Source organism: Diospyros lotus, chromosome 7 (genome assembly GCF_014633365.1).
Source record: "Diospyros lotus cultivar Yz01 chromosome 7, ASM1463336v1, whole genome shotgun sequence".
NCBI classification, from domain to species: domain Eukaryota; kingdom Viridiplantae; phylum Streptophyta; class Magnoliopsida; order Ericales; family Ebenaceae; genus Diospyros; species Diospyros lotus.
In genome coordinates, this window is record NC_068344.1 from 19,963,821 (window position 1) to 19,990,120 (window position 26,300).

Sequence of the window (26,300 nt, forward strand, 5' to 3'; positions counted from 1 at the left end):
CAAATATTCCTAAGATTGCCTTCAGGACTCATCAAGGCCTTTATGAGTTTTTAGTTATGCCATTTGGCCTAACTAATGCCCCTACCACATGTTACGTTAGCAGGATGTTGTCATGTCCCAAGGGTAATTAGAAGGGCAATAATGTAATTAGTTATATTAGTTTGTTAGGAGATATTTGGGTGTTTGTTAGGAGCACATGGGTGCTGTTAAAAATTAGTTAAGGAGCTACCTAAGGCCTATAAACAGGCCCATTGTAAGAGGAGAGGGTATGCTGAAATTGATATTGAATCTCTATTTTCTCTCTAAGTCTCTCTCTCCAATCTCCCTCACGTTCCTCTTGCTTCTTCCCCTTTCTCTCTCAATATCTCTCCCTTTTTCTACTGCTTTTCCCCCTCCTACAATTCTGATTTCATTTCCCAATTCCTCTTCTAACCTATCACGAACCCTAGGTTCGTGACAAATGTTAGCTTGGTGTAGGGGTTGTTTGGCTTTGCTAGAGACTGTTTAGCTTTGTTTAAATAAGTTGCGTTTCTGGCATAGTTGGAGAAATGTTTCAACATGCACGTGACAGGTGTAAGACCAAGTGGACTAATGGTTAACCGTTTTTGGTGCCCGAATTGGGACATAGATCAATATAAATTCCAATGACAGGTTCTAGTTTCTTGGCCTATGGCTAGTTTCGCCCATAAAAGTTACGCCAAGACAGACAGGACATATGTGAGGCCATGGGAGACTCAATTGCAGCAAAAGAATGCTTCATTTTCAACTGGAATGGAACCTCAATGGCAGCCAAAGGAGGCTGCATTTTCTGCTGGCAGCAACAAGGACAAAAGAACAAGTAATGGGATTCATGAAGAGTGCGAGGAGTTTGGCCGTATGTTCTGCGAGAAGCTGCAAGAGTTTGCGATGATACTTATTAAGAAGTATCATTACAACTTTCCGGTGGAATACTTCGATTATTGTTACGGAAGTTTTAATAAAGAGGAATTTCTCAAAATGGACCAACCGAAGGAGAAGTCAAGATGGCAGGAAGGGGATTCAGTTGCAGTGGTTGAGAAGTTAGAAGAAAAAATAATACCCTAAGATGCATCTACTGAAAGGCTGCAAGGAAATAATAAAGAAGCAATTGATGAAGTGATAGAGGAAGCCAAAGCCAACTCGTTACCCCAGGGTGGCTAGAGCATGGGCGGAAGGATTTGGTAGTGTTCCAGATCAGAAGTTTGTGGGAAATGGAATAGCATTGGGTCAGGAAAACCTGATTGAAGGACCAACAATTTATACCGACATTGGAGCTGGAATTCTCCCTCCGATTCTGGACCTACCGGAAGCTAAGAGTGGGAATACCTACAACATTTATCCTAGGCTAGGTTAAGATTGTGATTAAAGAAGGCCCTAAGTATATTGCTCCTTTGTCTTTGGATCCAAATAAGGTTGAATCTTCCTTGGCTGGGGTTAAATTAGGTATCAAACAGCCCCCAGTGCTGGTTTTGGCAGAAGGCTAAGGGAGATAGTTGAAGAAGTCGAAGATTTTGTTGTAGGAAACAAAACTTCCGTTGCTGTGTTGTTCTTTACTTCCACTAGCGAATCCAAGTTGTTGTCTACTGCATGGAGGGATGATTGGTTGGCTGAAATTGAAGTTGCAGCAGCTCCTAAGGCTAATGCTCACAAGCATCCTTGGTATGAGTGTCCAAGGCAAATCTGCAATCTTCCATTGCTGCATTTCGAGGATGCTGTTGATATTTTTCAATGTGCAGCTGTGGTGCACCATGGAGGTGTAGGAACAACTGCTGCTGGTATTGAACTTGAACTCTATCAAATTGCTCCTATTGAAGTTCTAGGCCGAATTACGACGGGGATTAATCTTGGATACTTAAGAACGAGGAAGAAGAAAACGCTTAGAAGGACAAGAAAAGAAAGAAAGAAAAATCAAATAGAGAAGGCAGGGTATTGGATAAAGAAGCAACGGCGAGGTGGTAATAAGTTTCTTAGGGACAAGAAACATTTCAAGGAGGAGAAATTGTCATGTCTCAAGGGTAATTAGAAGGGCAATAATGTAATTAGTTATATTAGTTTGCTATGAGATATTTGGGTGTTTGTTAGGAGCACATGGGTGCTGTTAGAAATTAGTTAAGGAGCTACCTAAGGCCTATAAACAGGCCCATTGTAAGAGGAGAGGGTATGCTGAAATTGATATTGAATCTCTATTTTCTCTCTAAGTCTCTCTCTCCAATCTCCCTCACGTTCCTCTTGCTTCTTCCCCTTTCTCTCTCAATATCTCTCCCTTTTTCCACTGATTTTCCCCCTCCTACAATTCTGATTTCATTTCCCAATTCCTCTTCTAACCTATCACGAACCCTAGGTTCGTGACAAATGTTAGCTTGGTGTAGGGGTTGTTTGGCTTTGCTAGAGACTGTTTAGCTTTGTTTAAATAAGTTGCGTTTCTGGCATAGTTGGAGAAATGTTTCAACATGCACGTGACAGGTGTAAGACCAAGTGGACTAATGGTTAATCGTTTTTGGTGCCCGAATTGGGACATAGATCAATATAAATTCCAATGATCTTCACCTAAGCTTATAGCCATGGTTGACTGCACTCAGATGAAACAAATGGAGATGCAGTTACAACAAGTAACTTTGACAGTGATGGAGATACAGAGTCGGGTGGGATTGATGGAAGAAGTGATAGGAGATGTTGTTGATAAGAAGTTGGAAGTCGTCTCCGATTGGTTGCAAGGGGAGATGCGTGACCAGATCAAGGAGGAGATGCAAGAACACAACAACATGGTGCAAAACTAGATGCAACAATTCGTGATGATATTCACTCATCAAGCACCGATAAGGTTATCCCCTAATTTGCCACCTTGAGAGAGAATGAATCCCGTACTACTAGGTATTGGTACTTGTCATAGAGCAATCGAATCCTCAGATTTGGGAAAGGATCTAATAGCTACAGTAGAGAATGTGACAGGCAAGAGGCCTGAGGCTCTGATGAATTGCGGTCCTTCGAATTTTTCGGTGCCTAAGCGAGAATTGCCCGTGTTTGATGAGACTAAGCCCCAGTGGTGGATTTGGAGGTGTGAGAAGCTGTTTAATATTCATTAGGTGGTTGATGACCAGAAGGTTACTCTGGCAGCAGCATACCTGAACGACGTAGGCGACGTCTGGTTCCAAGGATGGGCAGGAGTGAGATATAATTGCAGTTGGGAGGAGTTTGCTAGGGGAATGTGCGAAAGATTTGGAGAACGGAGAACTGTAAACATTGTAGAAGAATTTAATGGGTTGAGGCAAATTGGGACTGTGCATGAGTATCAGCTCAAATTTGAAAAGTTGAAATCACTCACACTGAAGAAGAATCCCTATATGATTGAGGAGTACTTTGTGTCGAGTTTTATAAGCGGATTGAACAAAGATCTCAGGTCCATGGTGAAAATGATGAGGCCTAGATCGATGCAAGAGGCAGCAAAGGGGCCAAATGAGAGGGGTTAATCCAGGAATGGTACTATCAAGAGGAAGGATGCATAGCAAGGAGAATTTAAGAGGAGGAACTGGGGTGAGGAATATGGCCAATTCAATCTATGGAAAAGAAAGAAAAACAATGTTAAACAAGATAGAAAATAGAGAAAACCCTTATTAGGAGTAGAAATCTATATTAGTTCTAGACTCCTTCCATTGAAATTTATAATAAGTTGTACAATAATTAAGGCTACAATCAAGGCCTAAATAATAGCTAATTACATCTAGTCACATGCTAATTACATGTTAATTGACAGCTAATCCTTTTTACAATGGAAAATCTTTCTTCATCTTCTTTCCTTGATCTATGGCAAATCTTCTTTCCTTGATTTAAGGGAAATCTCTTTCTTCCTTGATTTATGGAAAATCTTCTTTAATTTTTTGTCTTGATTCACGACACTCCCTCTCAAGCTGGTAAATAGACATTATTCATTCCTAGCTTAGCTATAATCTCCTAGAAAGCTAGGTCAATTTCTTATTAGGATTATTTCTTTTCCTATTTTGAGTCAATTTCTTATTTCCTAATATTGTTTAGTCTTTTCCTATTTTCTTATCGAATACCCCCTCCTTGCTTTGGAAATGTGCTTGTCCCTAAGCACAAATGAAGGAAAATTAGACTGAAGAACCTCTTGCTCCTCCCAAGAAGCTTCAACCGGAGACAAATCAACCCAATGAATGAGAAACTCCTTGTTACCATTCTGAATTCATGAAGCCATGCGAAAGCGAGGTTCGGCTCCACATGGCTGAAGTGCAAGTCACACTGTAGGTAATCCTCCATGAAAGCACTTAAGAAACATGAAGCACATGGTGGCACGTGGCTGCAGTCGCATTTTCATGGAGGATTACCTGCAAGTCGCACTTTCATGGAGAATTGGTTGGTTACTACCAGTTTGCTCTGCAGGCTGAAGTGCAAGTCGCACTGTAGTGTGGCACAAATCCTCATCCTAGCGACTTCTTGTTGTCTTGGCCGCTGCACAATGTCCTCCCCTGCACCTGACGCTGTTGAACCCACCTTAATGGAGTCTATGTCACGCATAAGGGTTTGTATTTGTGCTGACATTCACTCCTGTTCAGCTACCTCAACCGCATGGTACTCTTCTTGCTTCTGCACATTATCGTCATGCATCTGTCATGAACCTAGGGTTCATAACGGGCTGAAATCGGCAAATTTAGAACTAAGAATTGACAGATTTGGGGAAGAAAATGAGAAGAAAGAGAGGGAGAAATAGAAGAACATAAGAGAGAGGAAGAATGGTATAAGAAGAAATTAGAATTTCAATTTCATAATTTTTCAGCATACCCCAACAAACCAATAGCAGTAGCCTTATATAGGCATTACAAGCTCAATAACAGCCTAGCACATACACCCCATGTGCTTCTAAAATATCTCCTAACTATTATTATAATACTATTACTATATTGCCCTGTACTTACTACTTGGGTCATGACAGCATCTTCATGAATTCATCAAAAGCCTTACGAAAAATGTTGTCGTCCATGGTTAGCTTTATTACCACCAATTTGTTAATGGTTCAAGTCCACAGGTGATTAGCTATATTAGAAGCTAACCCCTTCAAAGACCTCCTTTCCTGTCTACCTATGTTGAAAGCTAGGGCTTGATAGAGAGAACCCTTTGATCTCTTGTACACAGAGCGTGTTGGAAAAAATATTATTATTCTTATTGTCCATACTCAACTACAATGGAGTCTTTATAACATAACTCTAGCCTCTTAATAGAAAACGAATTGCAAGTCTTCTAATCGACATAGGAAAAGACCCGACAATATTAGGAAATAAGAAACTAACTCAAAATAGGAAAACAAATCTCCTAATCAAAATAGGAAAAGACCCAACAATAGTAGGAAGTAAGAAACTAACTAAAAATAGGAAAAGAAATTAACTTCTTCATTTTTGGACTTAGTTCTACACTTGTAAATTTAGGTGATTGGAGGTTTGGTTGTATTGCCCATAACAAATTGGCAGAGGAATGAATTGAGGTTGATACACAGAAGGCCTTAGTGATCCGGAGGTCATTACTCCCCCCCCTAAAAACTTGCAAATTTGATAAACCCCACAACTTCCATCATGCTCTGTAAATACCCATCCCATGAGAATCCCTTATGCCAATGCCATATAAGAACCATTTTCACTCTAGCCTATACTACCCTATAATTATCCTACCCACAGCTTTCAAACTTCAATGCAAGTGATATAGTGAAAATATGTAAGCAAATAATGATAGAGCAGATGCTTGTGCTTTACCTTGTCTCACGTTCATTCCCAAGGAGGGTATGTACTGCAAGAAATCTTGCAAAATGTGAGAAGCAGAACCATTTGCTTCTGGAAGAAATCAAAGAATTCCCTGGAACCACACAAATTTCCCATTCTTGTGGCTGGGTCAAAATCATCTGGTTCCTGTTCTAGGTAAAAGGTCCCACAGAGAAAAGAGGAGCACAGGTAATGCTGAGGCTTTAGTGCAGTTATGTGAATTTTGCATACTGGATGGGGATATTTTTCACATCACATTTGGAGATAACTTTGGTAAGTGACTCAGTTAGATTACCTTGGGGTTGGAGATATACCTAGTAGATAATGGATATTATTCATTTATAATGTGGTCTACATGAATGTTTGGAATATTGTTTATTGCGAAATACATCTTTGGTCTAGTCTCTAGTTCATTCTAGGAAAAAGCTATGTAATAGGAATTTTGACTTGTTTTTGTGCATTTTTTTTTCTTTTTTGTGGTGCCTTTCGAATCTTGTTTTTAGGTTGGGAAAATTAAAAGAAGTCAATATTAAAAAAATGGCTAAAGCAGACATGAAAAATAAGTTGCATATTATGTGAATGTCTTTTCTGTTTCATTTGCTCGCTTTAACTTTGTTTCAAAGCTTTCTTCCTGTTGTCAGTGTTTATCACTAAATCCAATATATCAAATATGTGAACCTTGTTATGCATGGTGTTCCTGATTGTTAAGTATATAATTATGCACATGAAAATCTAAACGTAGACCTCAATGAATTTGCTTGATTGTTAATGAAAGGCTTGCTACACACATACAGTTCTAAATCTAACCCTATCTTCAGAGATATGTGCAAGGCAGGATAGTGAAATATTAGTCTCTAGTTCTATAACGCAAAATGGAGTGCTTTATTTATTTATTTATTTATTTTTAATTTCAGTGAGAAGGAAAGACAGCAATCTAGCATCCCTGACACATGTGGATGCTTGTGGATGTATTTGGCTGATTTGCGGGCATTAGAAGGAAAAGCTCATGTGCACTATAACCCCTTCTATGATCCATCAAAGCATACAGGGCCTCTGTTACCACCTGCAGCAGCTTTAGCCCCAACTCTATGGCCTGAATTCCATCTCCGGTGGGCTTGCCCTTCAGAAGCCCTGTCAGGGGAGGTTGAAGCTAAATATAGGGGCATGTCTAACAAATTCTCTGAACTGCAAATGGTAATTGCTTTCATGCTTTCTTCTACTGTTAACTTGTGTCCTTCCTCCATCAATCTCTTATTATTACTTGTGACTGTTTTCTCCTGAACTTGAGTTGATACCAAGTGGCAGTTTTGAACTCATTTTAGTGACAACCACTGTACCTTTGTTATGGTATTGTGGTTTTTTGGTTTTCTGCAAATATGCCTAATTGGTGTCAGCCCGATCTTGATACAATCCATAATCCCTATAACTTCTTGCATTTATATATTCTTCTATGCTTGTCGGTAGTAGAACCACTAACATGATTCGTGCATTAGTTTATTATACCTACAAATCAAGGCTAAATGCTACAGCTTAGTTATAATTTTGGGACATAGCTGCAGATAATCATACTGCTGGAGCAGTAATGAGAAATTGATATGGATGCAACACAACTTGAGCTTATCTTGGATCAAGGTTCTGGAATCTTCTTACTGGGGATGGCAATGGGTGGGTAGGGGACCCCACCCCTGGTCCTGCATCTCCATACTTGTCCCCATACCCATACTCTTACCCTTAGGGTATTTCGTTTAACCCCACATCCCCATACTCAATAGGGTAATGGATACCTGTATACCCAATAAATTTTCATTCTGAGTTCATACTAGTTGGCCTATCATGGTGTCAATCCAATGGAACATTTTATCAATTCATCCCTAGTATAAAGATGTGATTGACTTAAAGGCTTAGTTTGGCTCAGTTGCTTTTCTTTTCTTTTTTGGCTACTGGAAGATGCCACCCCACCACAACTACACAAACTCGTCTGCAATTTTTACTCCCTGCCAAGCTTCTTCTTTGAATTCTAATTTGATCCCTGGGGGGACTTCTTGTGTTGAGGCTGTAGAATAGCATCTATCCTGGAGTTCCTTTCTTACTATGCAAGTTCATGAGCCCATCTATCCCCTGCTCTAGATGAGTGATACAGCATCCATCCGTTTTTGTCCTTCAGTGTACATTTTATATATCAGCAATGGGCATCAAAACTGAAAATTGTCAGTTCTGAGCTGCGTTGAGGGTAAGAATTCTTGGACTCAGCTGCATTGAAGATCAGAAGTCTTGGCTTTTTATTTAGTTGTGTTTCTAGTTTTCAGTTTTTATTTTCAAAATTTTAGGAAAGAACAGAAAATGGCTTTTGGTATGTATTTTGTTCCCAAAAAAAAAGTAATAATAAACACAATTTTCTGTTTCTTTTGGGGAAAATCACAGAAATGCCAAAAGGATGCTTCCACTTTGTTTTTGCTTTTGTTTATCAGCCAACAATGAAAACACCAAAAAGTCACCCGTCTATTTCTTCTTCTTTGGCTAGTGTTTCTTCCTCTGCCTCCGCCTTCTTCACTAGCAACCCTGAACCACAAAACTAGGTCGTTGACCACTCTCTTTTTTTATTCCCTCTCTTTTTCTCTCTTTTTTTTTTTTTTTTACTTTTTTTTCTTCATATTCTTCTCCACGGCAAACCCTTGCCAACATTGAAGGAGAGGAAGAACAATGGTTGATGATTGGTGGGTTTTCAGGCCCAGAGGAGGATAGAGTCAAGATATTCATGGGTTTGGAGTATTTTTGGCATTAAGAAATGATTTCTCTTCATATATTTAGTCACTTGTTAAACTATGCAATTCCTTTTCAAACAATATTTCCTTTTTACTTTTAGAATTTTGAGAAAAGACAACAATATCAGATGCAATTTCAGTTTATAATTTTCTGACTGAAAACAAAAAAACAAACACAAAATTAGAAGTGAAAACTGAAAACAAACACATTTTGGTCCTAAGCAAGATGTTTCCTCTTTTCTTTTCCCATTATCTAATGTTTTATTTAACTGGGAAATGAAATAGAGTTCCTCCTGGAATCTTCAATTTGATTATTTGTAGGATTATTTCGTCTAAATTTCTGGGATGCTTGCAAATGCTGACAGGCAAAAGAACTGGCAGAAAAGAGAGTTAAAGAAATGGCTGCTACCATGGAGTCCTTGACTGCGGCATTGCAAAATGAGAAACAAATCAGCAGCTCAGCAATGAATTTGGCCAGGAGTGCAAGCAAGGAAAGTGTTGCAATAAAGAGAGCAGTACAGTCTCTCGGGTGCAAGGTTCACTTCTCTTGCAGTGGTGACTGTATTGTTGACATTGAGAGCAACTTGACAGCAAGTCCACAGAAATTTATGCAGTCTCCTTCAAAAAGAAAATCAGATGGAACCATGCAGGATGATGAGAAATCAGATCTCTCCATGCCGATAGCAGCCATGGATGATGATACCAATTCCGATAATCCAATTTTTAGGATTTGTGAATCATTATGCCCATTCCGCACACAAGATGGAGGGTGCAGGTGGCCTGATGGTTGTGCTCAATTCAAAAATCAATTTGTTGGTATCAAAGCAAACTTTGACGCATTGGATCGTCTCTCTATTTATGACAGTTATTTTCACTGAATGAAAATATTGGGAGTATTTATCTTAGCAGCAGCACCAACTTTTTGGCCATGATTACTGTCTGAGAGGACCTTTCTGAAAGAAACTAGACAAAGTTTTGTAGGAAACTCTTTGTTAGAACAGATACAACAGGTAAATAGCAGAGTAGGATGTAGACGGACAGCGCAGGAAGATGGACCAGGCATCAGGCATGTGTTTTCATCATACTGTGACAATATGGAGCTAGCTCTGGACCATTTGGCTTTCTGATAATGGCAAGGACTAAGCCAGAAAGCTTAAAAATGTTAATGGCTCAATAGCTGGTGGTGTCTTAAGCAGTCCTTAGAAACACTGCATTGACACATTCCCATCCATCTCCACATTATATTCAACTGTGTACAGATATTTAGCAAGCAATTGACTGTTGAAGAGGTCCAATCAGGGTTCTTGTAGACCAGGATGGTTGGAAATAAAGTTCTGCATTCTAGTGGTGGAAGCTCTGTTTCTTCTTCTTCTTCTTCCTGCTGGAGGAACAAACGATGGAAGCTGTGTGTCAGTCATATGCTTACGTGTTATAGTTGTAAATATGGACCGAGGCTACATTTGTTGACAATATTGTGTTCGTTTGATCGTAATTAAGAATAAAGATTCAGATGTAGATTGGTGCATGTTTGAATAGAATCAAGCTATATGGAACTGAGGAATAGCCTTTGGTCTCCTGCCCTAGCAGGGTATTTGAAGGCAAAAGTGGATGCCTCTTTTAACATAAATCAGTCTTCTGGAGGTATTATCATAAGGGACTATAAAGGCGATTTTCAATAAAGCAAGAACATGTCAATTTTACTCTCCGGGGGTTGCTTGCAGCAGAGGCAAGTGTGGCTAGACTGGCTCTCTCATGGATAGAAAGACTGGAACTTGTGATCTTGGGATTGAGTTTGGTGCATTGAACCATGGGGGGTGTGGCCTTATGATGGAGATGTCAATTGGTATTTTTTAACTCCAACTTGGTATTAGTAATGTAATTGATTGATTGATTGATTGCAGTTGCGTGGGCACGCTGTGCGCGTGATCCATGCAACGGTTCTCTTTACACCGACATTTTCTATCATTTTTCTTGGTCCTAGTCTCATTAGGCTGTGTTTGGACTTTGGAGTGTACTGCCCCAAGGAAAGACGGTGTAAATAATCGTAAACTGTAATAGTCACAATCCACACTTTTAAGTATTTCTATTTTTACATTGAGGTAAAACGATTTTGCTTTTAAAAAAGAAAACATTTTTCTGACTTTTCGCACACTTAAAAATAAGTGAACTATTTTGTCAAAAAATATTTAACTCAAAAAGAGATGGACCATAAATTTGATTTTGTCTTCAATCAATAAATAAGATAAAATGAGAAGTAAAAAAAAAAAAAAAAATTCTCTCCTTTTTTCTTTAGGGTTTAGCCTTTAGAAGCAACAATTAAGAAATAGGGCGAAATAACTTGCTTAGTTGCAATCAGGTTTGAATTTTAAGTAAATTTGAAAATATTATTATTTTTATATAATCTTTCTATAAAAGTAAATGTTTGTAGGCAAAAGAAATAATGTATTTTTTATACATGTTTTTAAAAGCAACTACTTATGCCTAAAAAATTACTTTGTTTTATATTTCATAAAATATGTTTTATGTAAAAAAAAAAAAGATAAATATAATTCATAATTTTTTTTTGAAAATAGTTCCTTTAAAAGAGACTAGGAGGGGTCGAAATTAAAAAAAAAAATTTTAAGATAAAAAGGTGAAATCTCTCATCTTAAGAGTTCGCAGTTTAACCTCAAAATTTTTGCAGGAATGCCCATGAATCGTTAAAAAATAAAATAATTATTTTATTCCCTAAGAACTTAAATTGACACAATTATTATCATATAAGGTGTCAGAAAAAATAACGTGTTTCGATTGAATGGGTTTGGAGTTTTCTTAATTAATATTATTAAATTTAAAACTATATATATATATATTAAAGACCGCTTACGCCACGTAGCCCTGCTGCGGAGTCAGAAACCATTGACTCAGCACGACGGAAATGGTGATTCAGCTGTTCTAAAACTTAAGACGCCCATCTTTTTCATCGTATTTCAAACGCGCCCCCCCACAGTCACCAACCTTCATTCCTTTTCAACGCAACCCCCCCTTCAGCTCTCTCTCTCTTTCTCAGGCGCACGGCACAGGCTTCGGGCTTCGACTTCCAGTTGATCGAAAATGCACTCCAGTAACTTGCTCCTCGATGAACCTATGCGGATTGCTTCAGTCCTCGAGCCTTCCAAGCCTGTAAGTTTCTTGATGTGTCAAACTTTCGCTGATCCATCTTCGATTCTTCCGAATCCCGCCATGTTGATCTATAACTGTATCCTTACGCTTTTGATTATGATTTCGAATTATTTCTCGCGTCTTCACTTGTTCTTGAGCTTCTCTGCTTGTTATATAACTTGGACGTGTCTGCCTTTTTGGTTGTGTTGCTGAGGTGATCGGTTAATCACGTGTCCTTTTATCCTTGCATACTTGCTGCTATTCAATCGGATGAACTTTCTGCTTCTGCTGCAGAATTTCTTTCCAGCAATGACGAAAATCGTGGGGACGCTTGGTCCGAAATCCCGATCCGTGGAGGTTATTTCGGCCTGCTTGACGGCTGGGATGTCTGGTGTGTGCTCCTTCTCTCTGTTTTTGGTTTCTGATTAGATTCGTCGTTGAACGAACAGTACGTCGTTAAAAGGGAGACGTACTCTCATCAATTTAAAAGGACGCAAATAACAAAAGAAATAGATTTCAGTTGTCACCAAGTAGAAATTAAAGGTCTGAAAGGTTTTTATTTTCTCCCTAGTCCCTACTGGAGTGGAAAAACCAAATATCAATAATTGTAGGCTTAGTTATGATCGCCTAAGTTGAATCTGTGAATTTTTGCTAAACTAACAAGTTTCTTGATGTTTTAGTGGCGCGGTTTGACTTTTCATGGGGCGATCCTGAGTTTCACCAGGAGACCATTGACAATCTAAGGCTTGCTATCAAAAGTACAAAGAAGCTTTGTGCAGTAAGTTTACATTTCTTGCATTCATGCTTCCACGGGTTCTTAGTTATTGTTGGCAATTATGCAGAGGATATTAAAGATTTAAATCATATTTTTGGTGGCTGAAGTTGATGTCCAAAAAATTTGGTGATGCTATTCACATTCTCAAACACTCGCAATATTTAGAATAGAGACCACAACACCACCACCACACCAAGCCTTAATCCCACTAGTTGGGGTCAACTAAATTGATTCTAGCTCAGCAATCATCTCCATACCATAGTAATATCTTTGGTATATGTGTCATTTGTATGTAGTCTCTTGTATTTACGAAGTCTCTATCTTATTCCTTGTAAGATTATTTGACAGTCATCTAGGTAGATTTCATAATCAGCTCCTTTTAGGACTCTTTTGTCTAGGTAACCCGGTAGACCATCCATGGGCAATTTGGTTCAATAGTCTATCTCTCCCTCACACATGGTGAAACAAAACCATAGAAATTCCTTTCTTATCATAGTATATTGTAAGTTTGTGCAGACTGCAAATTGTATGACCATTGAACACACCTGTAACTTTGAGAGTGCTCCACTAGAAATTCCAAAAGAGTAACATAAAAGCATTTGCCAAAAAATGATGATGGCAAATCTATATATCAGTTCAAGCATTGCTATTCCCTTATAAGAACATGATTAACCTCTTGAGGCCATTATGTCTAAACTTGACTTTAAAACCAAATGATAAATTGTCAACTGTATATATCAAATGGAATGTATCAGATGTCTTCCTTTCACCCTCATGCTACTTGGTAGTAACCAACCAATTCTCTAGATGTCTCCCGGAAGGTACCACCCTTGATCGTATGCTACTTGTTAAAAGTGGAAATATTAAGGGGTTGTTCTCTTCGTGTTTTGAGTTTTGAGTTTTGAATTCATTTTCAATTTTGTGTTTTGAGATTGTTGAAAACGCATTCTTTTTGTCTGTAACGTTTTTTGCGTTTTGAAAATTTTGAGCGTGTTTATGATGAAAACAACCAAAACGACTTTTTGTTGTTTTGAGTTTTCTTTACAAAAATTTTCCTTGTTTTCGAAAATGCTTTTTTTGAAAATATGAAAGTAAGCACGTTTTTACTATTTTGAAAAATTAAAAACGGCCTGAAACAACAAAGAGAATAGGGCCTAATTCTTTCTCTTCTCAGTGTAATCCATTGTCAAATGATAAAAATATATTTTTGCAAAAATGACTACTAAATACTAACGACTCATACGGTGATGAATAAGGCCATGCACAACATAGGTTATGTCGCTCATTCTTAGCTTAGATGTATTAGCCCAATGGCTTGCAGGTCGCTCCCCAAGCTCTTATGACAATTCACACATCTCAACACTATGTTTATCACTCCTAACTTCTTTATCGTTTTCCAGTGGCCAAAAGTCCACTTTTTAGATCCAGTTTTTATGAAATCCTCTCTGTGTGCTTGTACAAAGTAGGGTAGAGCCAGATTCAGCATAACTAGGAGTGGGTTTCATTTGTTTTGGGCTCATTTCCTTCCTTAAGAAATTCTAACATTCAAATTCATGCCAATATTTTAAACCCGTATGACTCTCAAATCACAAATTCAATTCATGTAAATAATATATCTACCTAAACCTTGTGAAACAATGATGCTAAAGATGCTAATTCATTCCATGAAGCTGAATACAACAACAACATATCCAGCCTTTATCCCACTATGTGGGGTCGGCTACATGAATTCTAGACTTCCATGTATTTCTGTCTTTTGTCATATCTTCATTTGAATCCATACACTTCATATCAAACTTTAATGTCTCTCCCAAAGTCTTCTTGGGTCTGCCTCTACCTCTTTTTTTGACTAATTGTTCCATTTCATCAACTCTCCTTACAGGAGCGTCTCTTGGTCTCCTTCTCACATGACCAAACTATCTTAGTCTAGTCTCTCTCATCTTCTCCTCAATTGGCACTACTCCTACCTTATTACGAATAACTTCATTTCTAATTTTATCTTTTTTTGTATGGCCACACATCCATCTTAACATCCTCATCTCCGCTACACTCGTCTTTTGGTCATGCTGGTATTTAACTGCCCAACATTCTGAGCCATACAGCAAAACTAGTCTTGTAGCTGTCCTATAGAATTTTCCTTTCAGTTTTAATAGGATTTTACCATGCATTTCTCTATTTTAGCCAACCTGCCTTAATTCTATGTGCGACATCCTCGTGAATTTCTCCATCTTTTTGAATCACTGATCCCAAATATCGAAAATGGTCTTTTCTTTGTAAGATTTGGTCTTCCAGTTTTATTATAACATCATCTACTCTTGCATTCTTACTAAATTTACATTCCATGAAGCTGAATACAAAAAAGAAAATTAACTCGTCAAAATATCATGCCTTTTCATTTAGGATTGTTTAGGATTTATGATTTCTCCCAAACAGAACCAATTGAGATGAAACTTTCCAGGCACGATCTAATATGTTATGATTATGTCCTCATAAGATTTTAGGTCAATTGAACTATTGAAGGTTGAATGATTTAGATTCAATTAAAGCTGTAGCAAAGTATCTTTTGTGATTTTCAAATGATTAGTCCAATCAACATGAAATTTTGCAGATGTTTTCAAGTTTATATGGGATACATCATCTTATAAGTTCATTCCAAAGAGGCCACATGAAAAGATGCCACTTGAGCCCAATCTAAACATTTAGTGCCAAAACATTCTCGGGCTCTGATACTATGTTGGAAACATATGGACAATGGAACACGAAATTTAATTATACATCCAAGTCATTTCCAAGAATCAACCTGAACCTCTAAAGGCTATCCTTGATGTAAGATTACAAGAACCACACTGCTAATCTGCAGCTCAAGACCTCATTATCAAACAATTACAATATTTTGGAGAGAGTAAAGCAAGATAAGGTTGGTTCTTTGTGAATAGAAGGTCATGGATCCAAGTCGTGGAAACAGTCTCTTTGCAAAGCAAAAGGGTAAGGCTGTGTTAAAATAGTGACTCCCCTGTCCCTCACAAAGAGGGGAGCTTCTTGCACTGGGGAGGCCCTTTTTCTAATTCTCCTTTGTTTATGAAGCCTCTATTCTAATCCTTGTAAGACTCTGTGCTGGTCATATGAATTAGACTTCTGTGTTTGAATCTAATTAAATCATTGCAATACAACTCTTACTCACACAATTGGGAAGATTACCCTGAGTGCCATGGTTCAATATCCTACAGTTGTAAGTAATTTGGTTCTAGATACTCATTCTTTTATAAATGGTTTGATTTACTCTTTTTTACGTTCTGTTTTTCATGAAGTAGATACTCTTTCTATAAATGATTTCTTGCTGAAACATTATTATCTTATGATCTTCTTCTGCTTCTTTTTTGCTTTCCCCCCTCTCCCAAATCAGGTTATGCTGGACACAGTGGGTCCAGAGCTGCAAGTAGTCAATAAAACAGAGCGTTCTATTCCCCTTAAAGCAGATTCCTTGGTTGTTCTGACTCCGGATCAGAATAAAGAGGCCTCTTCAAATCTGTTGCCAATAAATTTTAGTGGACTGTCTAAGGTAAGTAATAACACCAATGTCCAATATATATTTTTGAAGTGTTTCAATATGTGGATTCTTGGATGAAAATTTGTCACAAGCAATTGACAAAGCCTTCAATGAAAATTTTGGAATAAATAGTACTTCAGTTTTGGTTATAAGGTTTATGTAATTTGTCTCCTTTTCTAAATAAAGAACTCATTCTATTGAATTAAGGTGTTTTGCTTCTACAGTTTCTTCTAATAATATTTGCTAAACTAGTTTGCCCAATTGCTTTGACCATGATTAGCTCTTGTTACATAAATTTCTGGCTTCTTTCCTAGCACACAATCTGATATTACCGATCTTTACTTTTATGATCCAGTTTGTTATATGAAGTCCATAAAAGTTATGTTCGATATGATGCTTGTTGATATGTAAACTAGATAGACATTGCAGTTGTGCTATAAGGATGCTGTTGAAAGTTGCCTCAAAATTTAATTGGTACCTGTGTGATATCTGTCACCCCTTCTTATGTTTCTAGATTATTATGAATTGACATAATTTCTTATGACTGGGATAAAAAGGCATTATTGAATGGTTAACATCTCAGAAAAAATATGATTAAATCTGAGCATACTTAAACTTTAACCAAAGCATGAGGCTCCTAAGGAGCTTAATTATTTTTGTAACCATGGAAGAATTGGGAACACTGCTAGGTGGAATTATAGATACTCAGGTATATAGGAGTGAGAATAGAGCTTCAGATCTGAAGGCAGCCCTGTTTAAGGGAATGATTGTTATGTAATTTCCTTGTTCTAACCTAGAATAAACAGAGAAAAGTCCCTTTCTGTTGCCACCCCATTGATTTTATCAACTTACTTAGTGCATTTCTTCTTGGACTTCATGATAATAGTATGTTGAAGATGGTTATGGCTCATGCATTTGTTTTCCTTTCGCTGTTCCATCTAGATGCATTCATTAATCACTTTAATCATAATCTGAAAACAATTTTATTTTTTCAGGCAGTGAAGACAGGAGACACTATTTTTATAGGCCAGTACTTGTTCACAGGAAGTGAGACTACTTCTGTCTGGCTAGAGGTATGACCAGATATGTATGATGTTTCTGATGATCACTTGATTCAAACAACTTATTTTATGGTACTGAAAGGAGTTTTCTTTGAATTGGAGTTAGGCATGTGATTGACCTACTTTGTTGTTGTGGAATGCAATGATGAAACACTCTACACTCTTCTTTATCCTTTTAAATCCAACTTTATAGAATAACAAAAGGTAGCATGATTGTCGGCAATGCCATCGTCGCTTAGTTGGTAAAGCATCTTTGGAGATGGACAGGTCATTTCCCTTTATCAACAGCAGAGAAACCTTTTGCCAATGACTGATATACTGTATCTTCTGGTCAGTTTTTATTGCAGACCTAATAGGAGAGAAGGGAAAGCGTATAGCAAGCTACTTAAGCATGACCACCTTTTCTTCACCATAAATGAGGAACCATGAGTTTGATCTTTTTTATAATTGAGAAGTTCCAGTTCCATGATGCAGGTTACTGAAGTGCATGAGGAAGACGTGGTCTGCCTGATAAAGAATTCTGCTACACTGTCCTCGACATTATACACATTGCACGTCTCTCAAATTCATATAGATCTTCCTACCATCACTGACAAAGATAAGGAGGTACGTTGTTCTCTTTGCATGAGATTTTGATAATTGGGATATGCCTAAAGGGAGGTAGGTTGATCTCCCTATGCTTTAATGTTAAGCCATATTAAAGGATGCCCCCCAGTGGATGAGGCTTCCCATTGGTGGAGGGTTGTTTTTGTACACAACCTTACACTTTTGCAAAGTGGTTGTTTCTACCAGTTGAAATTGTGATCTACCAGTCACAAAGGAGCGACCTTATGTTGTTACCAAAGCTCACCCTCCTCCAAGCAACCTTAGTGCCAAGCCATATTACTGCAGAAAAATCATATCAGTATAGAGTTGGCATATAGTACGTAGCAATTTGGAAGCTTTGCTTTCCATTAGTATTTTGTTTCACTGGTAAATGTGGTTGCATAATTGTTATATCTTTCAGTAGATCGGTTATCATTAGTTTATTTCATTCATACTCCAAATGTGACTCATTATCTTCTTTCTTAGTTGTGTTGATCAGTGGTGCTACATGTAATTTCTGAATGATGATTATGTGGTTTGAGGATATATTAAGTTATTTATTTTGTAAACTCTATGCGATGCCTTATGCAAGTATAAAATTGCTGTGAATCTTCAATTTCTAAAGTTCTCTGCTTACTATGGCTTCTTAACAACTGCTTGCATGATATTTTAGTGACTAATTACAGGTTATCAGCACCTGGGGTGTCCAGAACAAAATAGACTTTCTTTCATTGTCATACACGCGACATGCAGAAGATATTCGCCATGTAGGGACAGAATCTTGATGCTACTTTTTTATAATTGTCCCATGTTAACTATTCAATGTACTATTTCTCCATTGAAAATTTTTTCCTATCATATTAGCATCCTTCTATTTTACAGCATGGATTAGCTACGATATATTCAGTTTATTGCATTAAGTGCTACCAATTTTTTTTAAGTTATTTTTTCCTATCCCATTCAGTTATTGCCGTCTTGCTATTGTGCAGGCCCGGAATTACCTTTCCACATTCAGTGACCTCAATCAAACCCAAATTTTTGCAAAGATTGAAAATTTCGAGGTGACCTTCATAGAGATTGAGGTTCTTTGAAGTGTTTTCACTCAGAACTCCACCTTTAAGTGAAGATTCATTTTATTCACATTTTCTTATAGGGATTAACCCATTTCGATGAGATTCTACAAGAAGCAGATGGCATTATTATCTCTCGTGGACAACTTGGAATTGATCTCCCACCAGAGAAGGTCAACTTTTAAATCTGAACATTGTAAATACCTAATGTCTTCTGGACACTAGAAATAGAATATTGCATAGATGTTTTGATGGTGATGGAACGTGTCATTACTTGCACATCTACTTTTCTTCTGTTTGGATATGCAGAGGCTGCAGTATACATCAATTAGCAGTTTCTGGTCACAACAATTTTTTCCTCAGATTCTAACTAGATTTTCTGGTTCTATTCCCCAATTTCAGGTATTCTTGTTTCAAAAGGCAGCTGTTTACAAGTGCAATATGGCAGGAAAGCCTGCAGTGGTTACTCGTGTTGTGGACAGTATGACAGACAACCTAAGACCCACTCGTGCTGAGGCAACTGATGTTGCCAATGCTGTATTGGATGGTAATTTTAACTTTCTTATTAAAGCTGTGCCAGTATGATGTTCTTTCAGTTTGGCAGGCATTCTAATTGCGTTACTGTATGTGGTTGTAAATGGCATTGCTCGCTTCAGCTAATGAAATTTATGTTCATGGCACGTATTCTTGGATCTTATGTTTTCTATCATCATTAACATTGTTCAGGTAGCGATGCGATTCTTTTAGGTGCAGAAACCCTTCGCGGACTGTATCCTGTTCAGACTATTTCTACTGTTGGTAAAATTTGTGCAGAGGTAGGACTTCTTGTTTTTAGATTTAATTTGTTTTCTCTTCTTAATGCTTTTCTCCCTCCCTTATTTTTCTGATCATACACCAACTTGTTGAGCGAAGCAGCCCACACCCACCCCCACCCCTCCCCCCCCACCCCCCCCCCCCAAAAAAAAAAAAAAAAAACTGTCCCAGCTTCCTGCTTAGCTCTACACAAGTCAACGGGACATGTTTTTTAATTTTATTTTTGTCCCAATCCAATATTGAGTTATTTCTTAGTCAGGCCTCTTTTCTATAGGAATATGTTGCAGGTACTTTCTATCTATTTCTCTTTCCGATCTAGGAACAGTCTTTTGGCATTGTCCATTTTAATCAAGCAGGCTTTTGCAATCTGTTCATGCTCAATTCTCTTTTCTGGAAACGTTTTGTTTAGGAAAATATCTTATGTCTGCCACACTGGTGAACAGCCCTGCCAATATGCTGATGGTGGATCTGTCTTTTGTCCCTTTTTTTATAACATGGGGTATTCAGACCTATGGCCCAACTTAATCCCATGAGTCCATACAAACCACCCCGTCCACATTGAACCTATCAAAGCTCCACCACATGGCAAGCAAAGCCCCACAACAGCTACAAGGGGTATGCAATGCATGCCTACACAGACCCCATCAAACAGCATGGTGGGCAGAGCACTGTATTTACCACACATGCGTGTAGGGCCAGACAGACCCCACCATGCATCGTGGTGCCCCCTCCCCAAGAAAAAAAAAAAAAGAATCCAGGAGCAGTCTGTTGTCAGTGCCCATGATACAAGTTCATTTACTTGTAATGCCAAGGGAGAATTTTTTATGGGCTTCTCTGTGACACCTTGTTTCCCCATTCCTTGTTAACATCCATACTGCTTCATCTGAAGTTTATGCTGACTATATTTGAACAATAAGAAATAAGCTTATTTAAGCAACTTAATCGAGTAATTTGGAAATTTTACTCGAGTAATGTGGAAACTTACTCAAGTAAATAGGAGAGATTACTCGAGTAAGTAGAAGGCTTACTCAAGTAGTTTAGAAAGATTACTCGATTGAATGGAAACCTTGTTCTATCTTTATTGAACTCACGAGTGGGATATATATATATATATATATATATAAGAAATCTTCTACATCTCCTAAAAAATAGGAAAAAAATTGAATAACTTTAAAAGGTAAAGTTTATCAACTGAAGTTGGAATTATCTCTTCAAATCAACCGCCTCCTTTCTTCTCAAAACCTTGTCTCCTTATCACTTTAATCTTTGTAATCTTTTCTTATCTCCAACCATCCTTATCACTTAGGCTTGGCCATAAGAGAAATAATCAAAATTTTGATTTCCATCTCTTATCAATTTACTCTCGATATTCGCAATATTCATTTTAGGACGTGACTAGTTTCATGATCATATTTGACCTTGGAGTGCTAATTTGCAAGTGAAACTATAAGTTCTATTTCAATAAATTGGATATGTTATTTCCAAAATTTAACTTGGATATATTACTTTTAAGATCTATGTTGGAGACTTGGAGTTAATGATTCTAAAATTCATCAATTTGAAAAATCTCATTAACAATACAAATTTCATATCTAACTCTTGCATCTATTACCATCTCACTTGATGTTTTGTCTTGAGTTTAGTTAATGAAACAAACTATATCTGCAGGCAGAGAAGGTTTACAATCATGATGTTTACTTTAAGAAGACTGTCAAATATGTTGGAGAGCCGATGACTCACATGGAATCTATTGCTTCATCTGCTGTATGCACTTCAAAGATTTTTTTTTTTTTTTTCTTTTGGATTCTTAGTCTTAAATTTATCATATAAATATGGAGTGTTCTGGTTGATTGAAAGGTGCTTTGGGGAAATGAGTTCCTTGTGTTGATCTTCACTTACACACCTCTTTAGGTCCGGGCGGCTATCAAGGTGAAGGCATCTGTCATCATTTGCTTCACTTCGACAGGAAGAGCTGCAAGGTTCCTTTTTGATATCTTGTTGATTTTTAAATGGAAATGATTATAGTGGGTTCCATATCCCGAGGAACAGTTAGACCGACTTCTATACCCTTTCTCCCTTTGTTTCTTACATTTATTCAACACTTAACACACTGGCCTTTGATAATAATCCAAATCAAATATTCCTATCAACATTTGTAAATAGTGCCACTGTTGCAGATTGCTTGCTAAGTATAGGCCAACAATGCCTGTTATATCTGTTGTCATCCCTCGGCTCAAGACAAATCAACTCCGCTGGACATTTACTGGTGCTTTTGAGGTATATGATATGTTCTATAAATGTTTAAACTATGCCAAATAGTACTCTTTTGCACTTTTAATAAATAAATCTTGAAGGTGGCTCTAAAAGTATATTCTATTAGCTTTTCCCTTCTGACTTTACTGTATTAAGACTCGCCAACTCTATGTTGATGTTACGGCATAGTTATGTGGAAATCTGAATCTATTTACATGAATAAATTTTAAATAGATTTACATTGTCATACAAACTGCTATGTGCCAAGCAACGGCAGAGTACTTACATACTACATCAGCTCTAGGTGAAGCATTGCATGACACATCACTGGAGTTACAGTTGCTTCTTGAATTATGGAGCAACCATTCTGCTGACATATGTATGATCTTGTCAAGGACACAAACTTCTGGCTTTTTTAGGACTCCTGAAAGAAGCTGGATAAGAAAATATTATTTTTCATAGTTACATCTTTATCACACAGTGCAAATAAGCACATTGGCAATGCTTTAAAGACTTGTGAAACTGAGCTCGTCAGGATCATGTAAATGTCTGTATTATGATCTTGATTTTATGCTCTGTTTAAAAATGTTGAGTATTGTAGTCCATCAGCGTGAACAATTTTTCGTTATCTCAGCTTCTCCAATTGCAAAGTCATTACTTCATATTTGTGAAGTTTCAGTGTTTTTTAATACCAAAAGACAAAAAGAAAGGAGCCAAAAAGTAAAAAAATAAGGGTAAAGGTGTGTGCTTAGGGTGCTTCAAGGGGTAAAATATTAGTGGCCTCTGAAAGTCAGGGTCACAGCTGGGAGTTGATCCTCCCCGCCTTTGATTTAGAAAATCCAACTATTTCCTGATGCATATCAGTGGATGACTAGCATGCATCTTTTAGTGTCCATGGACAACAGAAAACACATGCACAAAAGTAATGATGATGTTTATCCTGTAGCTGCAATGAACTTATGTCCATATAGCTTGTGATTCTTTATCAATCGTATGATTTTGACAAGGCAAATAAAAATTGCTACTCGTCAATGACATCTGTTCCTTTCTGTTATATCATGACCAGGCAAGGCAATCACTTGTAGTACGAGGTCTTTTTCCACTCCTGGCAGATCCTCGACATCCAGTAAGTTCTAGTTTTGGAGTTTAATGGGCAACATAGGTGTATTTTATCCAGCAATTGAATGGTAAAACATATGCTTTGTGTAGATTTATTGCTTTAAATTCTTCTATTCCCTCCAATTTCTATACAAAATAAACCACCATGCGACAGAACTACAAGGGTATTACCCATTTGGACAACTATATGGATACAAATGTGTCGAACTACGTGCACAAAGTTGCTACCCTTAGATTTTTGGCATTTGATTAGCCTCGTTGTTTCTTCCATGATATTTTTGAAATCATCACTCAAAATAGGAATTGAAACATGGATAACATAATTTCTTTTCTACTTGTCTGGAATTAAATTTTCTTGATGGAATATACAAACTTTCATCATCTTGATTTTTCAGTCCCAACTGCTTCAGTTTCACCAACAATCGAGACATTGTATGGAAGATATTAGAGAAAATAAAAATAGATCAAACAGTTTGTATATAATAGATGGGACCTCCAAATTTTTGTTGAGATCTTAGACAAGCATGTTCCTTGGCTCTCGCAGGCTGAGTCTACAAATTCGGCAAACGAGTCAGTTCTGAAGGTTGCATTGGAACATGGCAAGGCTTCCGGCTTTATAAAGTCGCACGATCGCATTGTGGTTTGTCAGAAAGTTGGCGATGCGTCGGTTGTGAAGATTATCGAGCTTGAAGATTAGAATCTGTACTGTACCATCACCTCTGGGAGGCTCTTCCAGTCTTACTGAATTTTGAGTGCAACGGAAGTAGTTGTTTTGTTCCAGCCTAAATATCCTCGGTAAGTGTCCGTCTAAATGTCTACTACTACATACCATGAATGGATTTGTTGTCCTGTGTTTCCTATCCCTTTTCCGGTGGTTGGTCAGAGAATACCATCATTAACCTGTTAGGTTTAAGCGTGATGGTGAGAGTCTGCTATTCTCCTTCCCTCCATGATTAGGTTTAAACCTCCCTTGCTTGAGCTAATATATAAATTTTTGGATGATGTTATGTTTACTTGGTGATTATAATTATCAACTATTTTGCGAGTCTACTCAAAAAGTAATACTTGCGGATTTGTAGTCGTTTCTGGCTAGCCTATCTCTAAAGTGCCAACGTAGATCTAGTATTGTTGATCGAGTCAATTGGTCTTAATTGAGTTTTTTTTATATGTATGTTTTACCTAAAAATTTAGATTAATTTTGTTTGGATTTCATTTAAAAATGAAAATTTTAATTGATCTGCCAAAGTAATTAAGAAATATTGATATTTGACTTTTCCAATAAAAAGATTTTATAAATATATATGTTTCTAGAGTGTAATACAAAGATCATCTCAACTCAATTTTGTGCACCTCTTTCAACGGGGTGAACGATATCTTTGTCAATTTTGTGGGGCTCTTCCCTCTAGGGTGTGCTTGTTAATATGAAAAATACATAAAAAAATGTTATATTTAAGAAATTAAATTTCATATTTAGTGTTTGACATGTTATATTTTTTATAAAATTTAATTTTATGCTATAACTATTTTAAAGATTGTTTTTTACTCTTTTTTAGGAAAAATTCTATTTAGGGAAGAGATGGTTTTGTTTTCTAAGTTGAAAAATGTTTTTTTTTTTTAATTAAAAGCTATCAAAATGTTTTTTTTTTAATTAAAAGCTATCAAACGTACCCATCAGAAGAGATTAAATTGGGCGGAGCCTAATATCAAGCCTCATTACTCATTATAGACAACATGTTGAAAAAATCAGTGTAATTCATTTTCATCAAAAAATCATCAAATGAAGAAAGTTATTCAAAATCAAAATTGGGTGACAAACACATGGGTTTGTCAGGTAGCCAACTATGGATTTACCAAAAACTTGATCAAGACAAGATCAAGATAAACCAAAAGGTAGATATCAAAGTTGACACAGTTGGGAACATAACAATGACTTCGAATTTCAATATTGACTGCCAAATTAAAAATAATTGGGTTAGAAATGTTATGAAAAATAAATGGCATGGCACTATGAACATTTTAGGAAGGTGATTTTGGACTTAAATTCTAGACATATAAATGAGAAATGGATTGATTCATTTGATGGGTCTCCTAGACATGTTGAAAGGCAAAATGTACTTCTAGTTCAAATTTTTGACAGGTAATAAAATAGATATAGAAAGTAAGAATAAAAATAAAAAGATTAAATTCATATTCTTACTTTTAAACTTTCATGTTTTTTTCATATGATTATTTAAATTTTTTACTATTTTAATTATACCTCTAAACTTGATTTTTTAGTCAATTTAATTTTTATACTTTAACTATTTTTTTAATATGATAATTTAAATTTTCTTGTAAAAAAAAAAATAAAGTGAAATGACAAAATATAGGTCATATTTTTGTTTATGTTAAAATATAAAAGTTAAATTAATTTTAAAATATAATTAAAATAATAAAAAATTTAAATCATTAAATGAAAAAATGGTTGGTTAAAGTACAAAAGTTAAATTAGTTTAAAAATATAAATCAATAGGTGCAATCAAAATTTAAAAAAAAAAAAAAAAAGCTTAAGTGGTCACAAACAATAAATAATATGAAAGTCTATGAACAAAAATATAGATTTGGAAAAAAAAAAATTATTCCAATCGATGCTTGCTGAGAAATTATGCATGGCAGTCCCCCGAAACCTGCCGTGATTACCATAATCACTCGAGGAGTGAGGAGAATTAATTGAGGGATGGGATTACGCTGGAAAAAGGGAAAGATTTGCAGGAATCGGCAAATTTTCGGGGACAAATCAACCCAAGACGTTCGTCGGAGAGATTGGAAGCTGAAATTGGAAAGATTTTTCTTTGAAAGGGTTCGTTCTGGAGGCATAATCGAAACCAAAAGCACGTGAGGGTGAGAACGGGAGAGATTTGGAGTGTTTGGGTAGTTTCCAACGAAGAAGCGCCGGTTAGCGATGGCGATCAACCGTTTCCAGAATTTCCGACCATCTCGAAAGCAATAGAGGGTTTCTGAGGGGTCAATGACAGTCGTAGGAGCTGCTGTTTTCCAGCGACTGGCGGTGATCGAAGAAGTTTGAACTTTGCCAAGTGACTCTTTTGCCCTAATTTTCTGGGTTATTTCACTTAGACCTGATATTTCTGAAAATTGTACATTTTATCCTCTATTTTTTATGAAATCTCATCAGTAACCTGTACTTTCTTTATTATTGCCTTTACGCCCATTTAAATCTCATAAATTGCACTTGGGAAATAAAATGCATGTATACTTTAAATTATTAATTATTACTTGAAAGCTCGTGTATCATGATATGTAGGCATTAAATGCTTTAATGACTTGGCACAAAACAAGGCTGAATTTGGTTAGCAAATAGGTGATTGGCTTTTTTTTTTTTTTTTCCCAAACCAAA

The 26,300-nt window shown here is 36.8% G+C and overlaps 2 protein-coding genes across 3 annotated transcripts in view; both read left to right on the forward strand.

The window, feature by feature from the left end:
- Positions 1-10,617, forward strand: part of LOC127806464 (phosphatidylinositol-3-phosphatase myotubularin-1-like) — a 72,010-nt gene extending 61,393 nt beyond the window's left edge. For both annotated transcript variants that reach the window (XM_052343774.1, XM_052343775.1), the window contains 2 exons: positions 6,695-6,974; positions 8,908-10,617. In XM_052343774.1, the coding sequence (XP_052199734.1) occupies positions 6,695-6,974; positions 8,908-9,420 (793 nt within the window). In that variant the 3' untranslated portion in view covers positions 9,421-10,617. The remainder of the gene's footprint in view (positions 1-6,694; positions 6,975-8,907) is intronic.
- LOC127806465 (pyruvate kinase 1, cytosolic-like) overlaps positions 1-23,954 on the forward strand; it is an 89,235-nt gene extending 65,281 nt beyond the window's left edge. Inside the window, exons 2-17 of the mRNA XM_052343776.1 lie at positions 11,573-11,704; positions 11,978-12,074; positions 12,364-12,461; positions 15,862-16,017; positions 17,001-17,078; positions 17,541-17,672; positions 18,338-18,418; positions 18,641-18,712; positions 18,805-18,894; positions 19,124-19,268; positions 19,448-19,536; positions 21,203-21,298; positions 21,446-21,513; positions 21,712-21,811; positions 22,854-22,913; positions 23,451-23,954. Coding sequence (XP_052199736.1) covers positions 11,636-11,704; positions 11,978-12,074; positions 12,364-12,461; positions 15,862-16,017; positions 17,001-17,078; positions 17,541-17,672; positions 18,338-18,418; positions 18,641-18,712; positions 18,805-18,894; positions 19,124-19,268; positions 19,448-19,536; positions 21,203-21,298; positions 21,446-21,513; positions 21,712-21,811; positions 22,854-22,913; positions 23,451-23,603 — 1,584 coding nt within the window. The 5' untranslated portion in view covers positions 11,573-11,635 and the 3' untranslated portion in view covers positions 23,604-23,954. The remainder of the gene's footprint in view (positions 1-11,572; positions 11,705-11,977; positions 12,075-12,363; positions 12,462-15,861; positions 16,018-17,000; positions 17,079-17,540; positions 17,673-18,337; positions 18,419-18,640; positions 18,713-18,804; positions 18,895-19,123; positions 19,269-19,447; positions 19,537-21,202; positions 21,299-21,445; positions 21,514-21,711; positions 21,812-22,853; positions 22,914-23,450) is intronic.
- Positions 23,955-26,300: the final 2,346 nt, after the last annotated feature.